The 12,740-nt window shown below is 40.1% G+C and overlaps 1 protein-coding gene across 2 annotated transcripts in view; it reads left to right on the top strand.

The window, feature by feature from the left end:
• The window catches only part of HTR4 (5-hydroxytryptamine receptor 4), a 303,659-nt gene extending 298,877 nt beyond the window's left edge, over positions 1–4,782 (top strand). For both annotated transcript variants that reach the window (XM_073575181.1, XM_073575180.1), the window contains one exon: positions 3,509–4,782. In XM_073575181.1, coding sequence (XP_073431282.1) covers positions 3,509–4,081 — 573 coding nt within the window. In that variant the 3' untranslated portion in view covers positions 4,082–4,782. The remainder of the gene's footprint in view (positions 1–3,508) is intronic.
• The last annotated feature ends 7,958 nt before the right edge of the window (positions 4,783–12,740 follow it).

Here is a 12,740-nt window from a genome sequence, read left to right as displayed (position 1 = left end):
CTGCACCCCCTGCCCACGTCCGCGGCCTCTTCCACCATACTTCTTCATGCTTGGGAAAATGTACCAAAAATACCAGCAGAGAGATGGTACTGTGTGAGGAGCGTCCAGCTGTGTAAGGTGTATTAAAAAATTAAATCTACGTATATATTTTGTTAGTCACAGACGCTCTCACAGTATGTATTTGACCATAATCCAACAAGCAGATATACGGAACTGTATCAGAAGTGTACAGCTGTATTCGTTTTTTGTGTAACTAACAATCTCTGTATATGTATTTACGGAGTGTCACACAAACAAGCTGACTCTGTATAGATGTGACTAATGCAAACGGCAGACATTCAATACTGTTTGAGAATCGGACAGCTCTATACAGTGTCTGTATGGAAAATTGTCAATCTCTGTCTATTTGTATACGGACTGACACACGCTGTCTGTCTATTTTTGACCGTAATCAAACAGCAGATATACAAAACTGTTTGAAAAGTGGACAGTTCTCTAAGGTGTATGTCTGGAAAAATGGAAAATCTCCTCGGCTTGTTTTTCCAGAGTCACACACAGATATCTTCTATTTGTCCGTGATACAAGGCGGTACACGGTAGTGTGTGAGGAGCATACACCGCTATACGGTGTGTGAAAAAATGAACGCTCGGTAACTCACCAGAACAAAATAATAAAAGTTGGAGTGCTTTGAAAAAAGCAGTTTGAACAGCAGTGTGCAAACAGCAATGCAGCTAGCTGGTAGCCTTAAAAGGCAGCCTAATTACCACCAGCGCTGCTTCCCACAACAAAAATCCTACCCTTTCACTGCACACTAACTATACAGTGAAAAGCGTTATCAGCAGAAGCAATTTTTTGTTTTCTTCTTCCCTGCCTAATGCTCTCCCTATTCAGAATCAGCAGCAGCACCTCTCCCTATTCTAAGATTGGCAGAAGTAAGAAGGCGGTCAGTGGTCACGGCCTTTTATACCCACTGTGGTGCCACACAAAGCCAGCCAATCACTTCAATGCCCTTCTCTAAGATGGTGATGGCCGCTGCCCATATCATCACGTTGCCCACAGTGTGAGTCCTCTATCGTTGGCTGAGAAAAGGCGCTGGAAGCACTATTTGAAACGCGACTTCGGAGCTCGGCTCGGCGACCTCATGGCCGACCTCACGCTATGGTTTTGATCGGCGAAACCCGACTTTAGCTAAAGTTGGCGATTTTTTAAATTGACCGACCCGTTTCGCTCAACTCTAGGTGCAGGTTATAAATGATCTTTTCATGATTGTCCATGTCTTTAAAACTACAATGATATCAAACCTGTATAGTAGATTTAACAAAGAGTTTTTATTAGCAAACTGGGATTGCCCTGTTTATTTAATAAAAGAGTGAGAAGCCCCATATTGGAGATTTTTCTAAGTGTCATCAAAACCGCTCAGAAGTGCCCCTAGCGTCCTCCAAAAGGGTTCAATTTTTTACCAAAAGTTGGGCCCTAGCTTTCTATTTGTGGCATCCTAGTATGCAGAGCAAGACCAATTTCAGGTTGCCCATTTATTTTATTATCGTAAAAAAGCATCACCAGATTGTTGACAGGTAGTCTTTGAGTGGTGAAAAAAATTGGTTTGCTTAGCGATTTTCTGAGACCCATAACTTTTCTTACTTTTCTGTGGATAGAGTTGTGCGAGGGCTTGGTTTTTGCATGTCAAGCTATCGGTTTTTGTTGATATCTACAGTATTTTAGGTAACTGACATTTTGATATTTTTTACAGCAATTTTTTAGAGAGGTTCATTGATGATTAATCGCTCCTGTCCATGTGTGTTCTGTAAATGCTTATAATGGAAGAATAAAGCTTATCTTTTACTCATCTGAGTCCTGGACACCTCCTCTTTTGCTGCATATTCACGATATTGTGTCGAGTCCGTGCATTGGTCTTCATTTCAAGTTGGCAAACCCCCTCCTTCCTCATTTTATGTATATTTATGGAGTTTACCATTCAGGTTAATTTAAAGTCATTTTTTTTATAGAATGGACTTTTACGGATGTGGCAATACCAAATCTTTTTATTTCTGTATTTTAATGGGAAAAAGGGAGTGTTAGTCAAACGTCTAGAATTTTTTAATAATCTTTAAAATCTTTTCAATATTTGTAAAAACTTTTTTAATTTTTTACTTTTATTTATAGACCACTGAGGGGATTTAAAGCTGTGATCGTTTGATTGCTTATACTATATTGTTTTTATTTCTATTTATATAGCACCATCATATTCCACAGACCTTTACAGATATGGTCATCGCTGTCCCCATTGGGGCTCACAATCTAAAATTCCTATTAGTTTGTCTTTTGAGTGTGGAAGGAAGACTGTATATCACTATAAACAGTACACAAAATAGGGTTCTGCTATGAAGACAACTCAAAGGAGGATAAAGATAGCAGCCATGTTGGATTTTCAGCAGGCACCCAGGTGTCATAAGAACCCAATGCAGCCACATCATGTGAGGCTGATGGAAGTCATTTCAGTGGCATGTGCGTACTGGCGATTGCACTATTTAAATGCCAATCAGTAATTGATACTAGCATTTAAATTGTTAAAAAGCAGCAATTATAGATAGCTCTGGTCACTCTTGTTGTGCCAAGAACCCAGCTGGGTATCACAGCCAGCATCTTCTGGGTATAGTGTAGACCAGGCTCCTACGCCAACACCATATATGAGAATGGGACATGTGATGTACTAGTGGTTAAAAAGACCATGAAATAGAATATTAGATGCCATTCCCACATTTAACTACCAGCTACAGTGCCTACAACAAGTACCATGGAAGTAGGGGTCAGGTAGCATCACCAGTCTATAGGTCAGCTGAACAATGTAGTACAATAAAATAAGGCAATATTTTCACTTAACCAAAGATTTCTGCAGCTAAATAAAGAATTGCTCAGCTTATTATCAGTTCGGTGAAAATCATCTTCCCAGCTGCACCTCACCAACAAATAGGGGGCACCTCATTAGTGGCATGTAGCCATGATTGGCTTCTACATTGTTACTTGTGCCCGCCAGCCATAACATTATTCTACCTGCTGCTACGTAAGCATGCCAGGTGATGACAGGCCTTTCTTTATACTAATTGGATGCCAAAGTCTTTTCACAATTGGATCTTTCAATGTGATTATCAATGGTTTCAAATTGCTTCTATAACCTATTAAGTTTGTGGGCATTAGAATCAACCCCCGCTCTTACTTAACCAGGTGACGCCACCATGTTTGTTTAAGCAAGTATGCATGAGTATGGTGATGTCAGGAGGATACTCGTTCACTGCCAGCTCTTAAATGTGTGCAAAAAAGATTGTGAGAAAGAGCGAAAAGTTTTTGTGTTTCGTTACACTTTGCCAATTAACTTGCTCATTTCTAATTTTACTTCCTACTAAAGTCTATATTAGTGTAGGAAATACTGTTTCATTATAAAAGTTTAGTGATTTACTTAAAATGTGATTATTCCAATAAACTTGCATTGTTTTCTTTTCCTTTTTTTCAGATAGAAAAGAGAAAATTCAGCAAAGACTCCAATTCAACCTATTGCATCTTTATGGTCAACAAGCCGTATGCTATAACATGTTCTGTGGTAGCATTTTACATTCCTTTCTTCTTGATGGTGCTTGCTTACTATCGTATCTACGTCACGGCTCGTGAGCACGCCAGGCAAATTGGAGTTTTACAACGGGCCGGTGCCCCAGCAGACCATCGACATCAGCATCCTGATCAACATACTACCCACAGGATGAAGACAGAAACCAAAGCTGCTAAGACACTGTGCATTATCATGGGTTGTTTCTGCCTTTGTTGGGCTCCATTTTTTATCACCAATGTGATTGATCCTTTTATAAACTACACAGTACCAGGGCAAATATGGACAGCCTTTCTCTGGTTAGGCTACATAAATTCAGGGTTGAACCCTTTCCTGTATGCCTTTTTGAACAAGTCTTTCAGGCGTGCCTTCCTCATCATTTTGTGCTGTGGTGATGAGAAGTATCGAAGACCTTCCATATTGGGGCAAACTATCCCACGTTCGACCACAACTATAAATGGGTCTACGCATGTACTTAGGTAAGTGCGTGAAAACTTTCAACACTCATTTCTCTTTCCATGCTACTCAGTGAACAAGGATAACTTTTCCTTTCAGTGCAAGAGTATTTTTGCCACATTGTCTTCTACAATGTGTGTTTCTTCTTTATTAGAATTATTAAGCATTGCACATATTCTTTATCAAGATTCCATTGTGCCATAGTAGAAGGAAAATACTGTATTGAAAAGTGAAATAAAAAGGGAGAAGAAAAGCATGAAAACTAAATATTGGATACAATGGTCCCAAATTCATCATAGCAATTTTGACAGAATCTGGTGTAAATTGCTTTGAAAAGTTGTGAATTTTTTATACAATTTGGGGTTTTCATGTCTGTTTCTCCCAGCCCTGCCTGTTGTAGCATGGCAGGTATGTGGTTGGGGGCAAGATTATACAGTTTTTCAAATTCATGATGAGCTGTGCCATTCCTTAAAATTGAAATCTTACTCCAGTCAGGAAATGGGAGTAAAATCTCTGGCGTGGCGCACAGAGGCACATGTCACTGGTTAGGCTGGTTTCACACTTGCGTATTTTTGCGCTGTTTTTTAGCGCCAAAAAAGCATGCGTTTTTTCCCTATCTTTTACATTGGTGTGAATAGGTGCGCATACACATGCGTTTGTATGCGCATGCGTTTTCTTGTAGTGTGCGCTCGGGTGCACAAAATGCATCTTGTTGCATTTTTTGTGCGTCCGACTTGCCCCCAAAAAACGCATGCGCACGCAATGAGTTTTTTTACAGCCAAACACCCATCATAGTCTATGGGTGCGCATACGTATGCGCAAAAAAAGCATGTGTTTTTTTAAAAAAATGCACCCAAACCCGCAAAAAAACACACAAATGCATGATGCATTTTTTATGTGCGTTTGCACTGCGCACGGTGCGCAGAGCAAAAAAACGCAAGTGCGAAAGTAGCCTTAGATGCTTCTGATTCATGAAGAAGCATGCATGAATCAGAAGATTCTGACTCAACCATACCCTCTCATCAAAACCTGAGTCTTGATTACTCGGGCCATTGTTTTTAATGCTTAGAACATAGTGTTCCTTTAACTACATGTGTGTTTAGAGTTTGGAGATTATGCCTCATACCTTCCATGGTTACATTACTGTGACGTAGTGAGTCATTCTTGAAAAAGAGCCTAGAACTAACATGTTCTATATAGACAAGAACAGATTGCATTAGCTAATATATGCATATGATGTTACTAACAGTTAAATCCAATTAAGCTATGGTAATATGCTATATAATTACTCCACAAGCTTCATAATGTTCTTTAACCAGCTCTTCCTCACCTTGCCCTTTATGCCTGGATTAAAGGATTAAACAATTTGCAAGACAATCATTGGTACCCTGGTCTTCCTCTTGAATTTGGGCCTCGGGACATTACCACACTTGGAGGTCAAAAGTGAATATGTCCCATGTGCACATATTTGTAAGAGCCATAGCAAAATTCACAGCTGTAAATGTCGCTGAGGCTTTCATTGTGGAGTGATGTGGTTTAGATAAGCATGTCACCTTTTCCGTTGTTATTGTAATAGGCCCTGCTGAAGAATACTGTATGCTGACAATGGGAAATACATGCGAAAGAGCAATGTTTAATAACTGAAAAGTCAAAGTTGAATATGATTATGTGTAAGATTTGCTTCACATACAAGTTTAGATACAGTATTTTTACATTGAACAATCTTCAGAAAAATATTCAATTCACAGCCTTTATAATGTCTAGAAAACTTCAGTATTCTATGTTTCTAAAGATATAGCTGCATGTGTACAGTGAATTAGCTAGGCAATTGTGATAGGTGCTGGCATTGTAATTTATCATTTCTGCTAATTGGTTCACTTAATGGTAATATCCAAATTATCATTACATTATCAGAACATTTCCAAGTGCTGCCTGTTTTTCTGATTCATACAAAAAATCTGATCCTTGTGGCCAGTCCATGAGACTGAAAGCATGCTCTTTTGCAGATCAGATCCAGCCATTCACCCTTTAATGACCTATGATGTTTATTTTTGTCATAGGTTGGTAAGGAATGTTATATTTTCAGAGAGCTGAAGAAGCTGTGTACCAAACTATCCTTTATGGAACGCCCCTTTCTGAAGGTAATCATTGGGAGTGGTCCTACAATGCCACTAAGATCTGGGTCCGACGTTAAAATGTCCCAATGTATATTGAGAATACCCCTCACTCTCTTGTTCTGGCAATCAAAAGTTCCAATAATCCTGGTCACATCAGAAGCCCCACTGGAGTTGGTTTCTCGAGTTTGTAAAAGAGAATTTCTATCTTGAAATGAGGCATATTGATAAGATTGTTCAATAACGGCCCTAGGGTATCCCTCATCCAAAAATCTCTTTTATATCCATAGACAGAAGTCTGTAAGTATCCATGTCTGAACAATTCCTCCTTAAGATAAGAGATAAGATAGTCCTTTAATCCTCCCACCATGGGGAAATTCAGAGCATTACAGAGCAAGGCAGGAACAAGTACAGATACAGATGCATAAAGGCATTACATTGACAGTAGGTAGGTACATATACGAGAAAAAAAAAAAATGTAACCGGACTGTCACAACTTTGGATCTATCAGTTCTCTGTTTGGGTCGTTCTCCGTTTTGGACAGTGCTGGTTATACAGCCTAACTGCAGCAGGAAGGAAGGACTTTCGATAGCGCTCCCTCTCACATTTAGGATGAAGTAGCCGGTCACTGACAGTACTGCACATCTTTGTCACGGTCTCATGCATGGGATGGGAATCATTCTGCACCATGTAGCTCACCTTGGCCAGTATCCTCCTGTCGCCTACTTCCTGAACTGGGTCAAGGGGGCATCCCAGGACAGAGCTGGCCCTTCTAATCAGTTTGTCCAGCCTATTCCTGTCCCTGGTTGATATGCCACTACCCCAGCACGCCACACCAAAGAAGATGACTGATGCCACAACAGAGTTGAAGAAGGATGCAAGGAGTGCCCCTCTAACTCCGAAGGCTCTCAGCCTTCTGAGCAGATAAAGCCTGCTTTGGCCCTTCCTGTACACTGCATCCAAGTGATGGGCCCAGTCAAGCTTATTATTGAGGATCACACCAAGGTACTTATAGGTGTCGACTATCTCAATGTCATTTCCCTGAATGTTCACCACTACTGGTGGATTTTTGCCCTTGCGAAAGTCCACCACCAATTCCTTGGTCTTCCCGGAATTAATCCTAAGGTGGTTCCTCTGACACCACTCCACAAAAGCTTGGTTAGTATCTCTGTACTCTCTTTCATCTCCTCCTGTGATGAGGCCTACTATTGCAGAGTCATCAGAATACTTCTGCAAGTAGCAGCTAGATGAGTTGCACCTAAAATCCGCAGTGTACAGTGTGAAGAGAAAAGGGGCAAGAACTGTACCTTGAGGTGCCCCTGTATTGCAGATGACTGTGTCTGACACACTATAACCTTAACCTTCAACCTTAAGAACTGGCCTTTGGGAATACCACGTTGTAATGCTTCAGGGTGATAACTATCCCAATGAAGCAAACTATTTGTGCTGGTCGGTTTACAGTAAATTTGAGATTTTAAAGAGTCATCCTCTTCTTTCCTGATCAGGACATCCAAGAATGGTAAGGTAGTCCTGTTCACTTCATGCGTGAACCTCATGCCAATGTTATTATTATTTAACTCAGTGACAAACTGTAGAAAGTTGCTATCTGTCCCTTACCAAATGACAAACACATCGCCAATGAATCTATACCATGTTCCGATGTGCTCTTGCCACCACTGTGGTTCATCCGAAAAGACTATGGTTTCCTCCCACCAGCCCAGGAACAAGCCAGCATAAGACTGGGCACAGGGACTGCCCACGGCAGTGCCCCTGAGCTGGTGGAAGTACTTCCTGTCAAATTTTGGTAAGGGTAAAACACAATATGTCCAGCACAAATTGATTATTGGCCCTATATTGAATTGCCCTTGTTTTCAAAAAGTATTCAACCGCCCTCAGGCCCAGTTCATGTGATATATTGCTATACAATGCCTCAACATCAATTGAGGGGTTTTCAGTGACGTGGATACCTTCTAGCTTCAAAAGGAGATCTGAAGTATCCCTTATATATGACGGGAGGGCCAGAACAAAGGCACGGAGTATCCGATCAATATAGATACCACAATTCTGAATAAGGGAGTCTGATCCCGATACAATTGGGCATCCCTTCAGGGGATCAAACCCCTTATGCACCTCCGGTAAGGTGCAGAAGGTGGCAATCAAGGGTTGAGAGGGACATAGGAAATCGTGCTCATTTTTGGAAATCAAACCATCCATTCTGGCTCTCATCAGTATATCCTCCAGTTCAACTTTATATATCACTGATGGGTCAGAACGTAATATTTCATAGGTTTGTATGTCCATTAGGATATTTTGACACATCTTTAAATAATCTTTCTCTGGCATAATTACAAGATTACCACCCTTATCTGAGGTTTTTATTATTAGATCATTTTGGTCCATTAACCTGGTTAAAGCCTCCTACTCATATTTGGAGAGATTTGAATCAGGTGAATTGGATGGAATCCTCCTGAGATCTCTTTCAACAAGCCTAAAGGTACTGTCACACTTAGCGATGTACCAGCGATCCCGACCAGCGATATGACGCGGTCAGGATCGCTGGTACATCGCTAAGTGGTTGCTAGTGAGCTGCCACACAGGCAGATCTCACCAGCGACATCGCTGGGGACGGGGGTCGCTACTTACCTGTCACACCAGGCGATCCTGCATCCTCCCGCCCGGCTCCACGCGTCGCTCGACCTCACAGCAGGAAGTGCCACAGGAAGCTGACGACGAGAAACAGTCCAGGACGTTCTCGCCCGATCAGCGATAACCAGCGGGGGAGCCGGTCGTAGGTAAGTATCAGACACAGAGATATCGCTAGCAATATCGCTATAACGTCACTAGTTATAGCGATATTGCTAGCGATATCTCTTAGTGTGACATGCCCTTAAGAAATATATCAATGCTTGAGATGTCAGATTGAGGGGGCATTTTAGTACTATTATTTCTTAGGTTAGTGAAAGGACCAAGTCCCTCTTCTGTGTCATTTTCTTCCTATAATACCACCAATGCCCTATATCCCTCAAGTTCATCCTTCTGCAAACCCAATCGTTCACATTCATTTTGATCATTGCGTGCAAAGAATTTTTTCCATTTAAGTTTATGACAAAACATATTGATGTCCTTTGTCCAATTGAAACAATCAAATCTATTGGTGGGAACATAATTCAGGCCTTTTCTCAAAACACCATAGTCCTCCTCTGTAAGGATATAATTTGACAGATTTATAATCTGGCTCTGATTTAGACCTACTTGGGTCTCAGATAGTAGCCTGTCTTGGCATTTCTCTCTAAAAAAGAGGAAGAGGAGGAAAATGAGGGAACAGGCAGAGGGAGGCTGTGTGTAACATTTGGTCCTCTTTGATTCATATACGCTGGTCCGCCCCTCTGTGTTCCCCTTGGATAGTACTTTCCCCTGCCTCTCCATTGTCTATATTGTCTGCCCCCTCTTGGGGAAATACGGTTGCTGTTTCGTTCGGTATCAGATGTTTCAATATCAGAGGAGGAAATATCTGATATATTGCTTTGATGAAAGCTATAAGCCTGATTGTCACCAAAGGCCTTCAGGTCCCTCTGGAACTGCAGTTGTTTTCTCTCCTTAATAAATGATTGATATTTCTCAACCTAGGTTTGTAATAGGCCTTCCCTTTTAAAAAAAAAAAAAAAAAAAAAAAAAAAAAAAAATCGGGGTCCGCCTTAGATTTCAAGATGTTATCAATTGATTTATTCAACTGTTTGGTAGACAGATCAAAGTTTATTTTCCTCCTCTAGGAGTAATTGCATAAATCTAATGGAGGAATCTATTGATTCTCTTAACCACTTGTTGAGTAATTCAGGAGATGCAGTTCTAGGAGATGGATTTAAATTGATCCTGAGGCCTCTTGGGACAACCCTATTTTTATATAGTTCTCTAAGGCTTTTATTTCCCACCAAGATTTGATATGTTCCTTATAATCATTATATAGATCACTAAAACGAGATTTTCAAGGATTGATTTGTGTTGCCAGTTTGACCACTCAGACAAAAGGCCAGGTTTGCATCCTCTAACCAAGCATCAGTGTTCAAAGGGCCTGATAAAAAATAGGTTGGTAAGGAATGTATCAAGCGAACTCAGGAGCTGAGCCTGCTTCATACCAGACAGGTGGTACATTGCAATTATCTGCCTGTAACTCCATCTACTAGAGCTTGCGCAAATCTCTGTAGTTTAGCCACTTAAATGCCTTTGTTAATATCTATTTGCAGCATTTAAATGACGTGAGTACCAATGCAGCCACCAGCTGCTATCGGTTCCCCACTGGCAATTAGGTTGCCGTGGAAACCAGAAGCTTGATGAAGGCACCTGTAGCTGCCATCTAGGTACTCCTCTGAAGCTCAGCCACATGCTAAGATCCCTAGGTGAACTGTGATTTCATTATAAACTGTAATAAAAAATATTTTAAAAAATAAAAGAATAAACAATGCAAATAAAAGTGATCCTTCAGTAAAAATAAAGAAATAAAATAAAAATGAACATATTTGGTATCGCTGTGTCAAAAAAAGTCTAATCTGTCAAAATGTAAACTTTTTAAACCTTATATTAAATGCCGAAAAAAAAAATCAAAACGCCAAACTAACACTATTTAGCCATTGCACTTCCCACAAAAACTATGCAATAATAAGTCATTGGAATGCCAAAATGGTATCAATAACATTTCAGCCACCAAAAAACAAGCTCTCACCAAGCACTGTGGATAGAAAAATAAAAAAGTTAAGAGTCTCAGAAAATGGTAACAGAAACCAATTAATTTTTTTAAAGGGAATCTGTCAGGTGACTTTTGTGTACCATACTAATAGTATTCTGATATAGGGCTTGGACAGCCCTTTCAGAATAAGCAACTTTTATTGCTGTGCATTGCCCCATTATCTTGCTATAAGCCCTGGAAAATTCAAATTCGCGCACCGGCTAGTCAAACATATATAAATCCAAAATAAATATTGACGCCTTCAACAACCCACCCCTCTCCACCGGGGTCAGTGACAGTAACTAGTCAAGCAGATGTATATCCGAAATGGATATTCACTCCTACACCCGCCCATAAGCCCGCCCACTACTCTGCACCAAAGTGAATGACTGTCAGACTGTCGTATTACTCGTCCGATGATTGTATCACAATCCTCAGACTGACCGTCTGCTCTCCTCACCTGAGCATAACAGCTGCATAGAAATACAGCTGACCAGGTACAAAGGGGGAGATTCATTAAGATGTTATCTGGGGTCAAACCTTTTAATAAATTGGAAACAGAGAAAATAGTACACAAGGAACCAAAATGTAGTAAAAAGGGAAACTTTATTGAGAATACTTCATGAACATGTTAAAAAGGTTTAAAAAGTGCGAAACCAACAGGTGGCAACACAGTAGGCAAAAAGGTACATGTAACGGAAATTATAAATAGACACACTAATATGATAGTCTGAAGTATAAGAATGAGCAAAAAAAGTCAGTATAATGTACAATATCAAGACAAATACGTATACATAAAGTATAAATCTATGAGGACTCATTCAGTGGCATGTCAAAGTTTGGGCACCCCTGGTCAAAATAACTTATATATATATATATATATATATATATATATATATATATATATCAGATTGTCAGATGCAAAAGTGTGGGCAGCCTTGGAAATTTGTGTGCTCAGATAACTTTGACCAAGTTTTCACACTTTAACCCCTTCACCCTCAAGGGTGGGTTGCACGTTCATGACCGGGCCAATTTTTACAATTCTGACCACTGTCCCTTTAGGAGGTCATAACTCTGGAACGCTTCCATGGATCCCAGTGATTCTGACATTGTTTTCTCGTGACATATTGTACTTCATGTTACTGGTAAAATTTCATTCAAATAACTTGCGTTTATTTGTGAAAAAAATGGAAATTTGGCAAAAATTTTGAAAATTTCGCAATTTTCCAACTTTGAATTTTTATGCCCTTAAATCACAGAGATACGGCACACAAAAAACTTGATAACTAACATTTCCCACATGTTTACTTTACATCAGCACAATTTTGGAACCAAAATTTTTTTTTGTTAGGAAGTTATAAGGGTTAAAAGTTGACCAGCGATTTCTCATTTTTACAACACCATTTTATTTTTAGGACCACATCACATTTGAAGCCACTTTGAGGGGTCTATAGGATAGAAAATACCCAAAAGTGACACCATTCTAAAAACTGCACCCCTTAAGGTGCTCAAAACCACATTCAAGAAGTTTATTAACCCTTTAGGCGCGTCACAGGAATTTTTTTGAATATTTAAAAAAAAAAAATGAACATCTAACTTTTTTTCACAAAAAAGTACTTCAGGTTCAATTTTTGTTTATTTTACCAAGGGTAACAGGAAAAATTGGACTGCAAAAGTTATTGTGCAATTTGTCCTGAGTACGCTGATACCTGATTTGGGGGGGGGGGGGGGGACGACTGTTTCGGCGCATGGCAGAGCTCAGAATGGAAGGAGCGCCGTTTGACTTTTTCAATGCAAAATTGGCTGGAATTCAGATCGGACGCCATGTCACGTTTGGAGAGTCCCTGATGTA

Source organism: Dendrobates tinctorius, unplaced genomic scaffold, assembly GCF_039654945.1.
Source record: "Dendrobates tinctorius isolate UK_male_01 unplaced genomic scaffold, ASM3965494v1 ptg000043l, whole genome shotgun sequence".
Lineage (NCBI taxonomy): Eukaryota > Metazoa > Chordata > Amphibia > Anura > Dendrobatidae > Dendrobates > Dendrobates tinctorius.
Note: the sequence above shows the minus strand (reverse complement) of the source record. Positions and strands in the feature narration are given on the sequence as shown.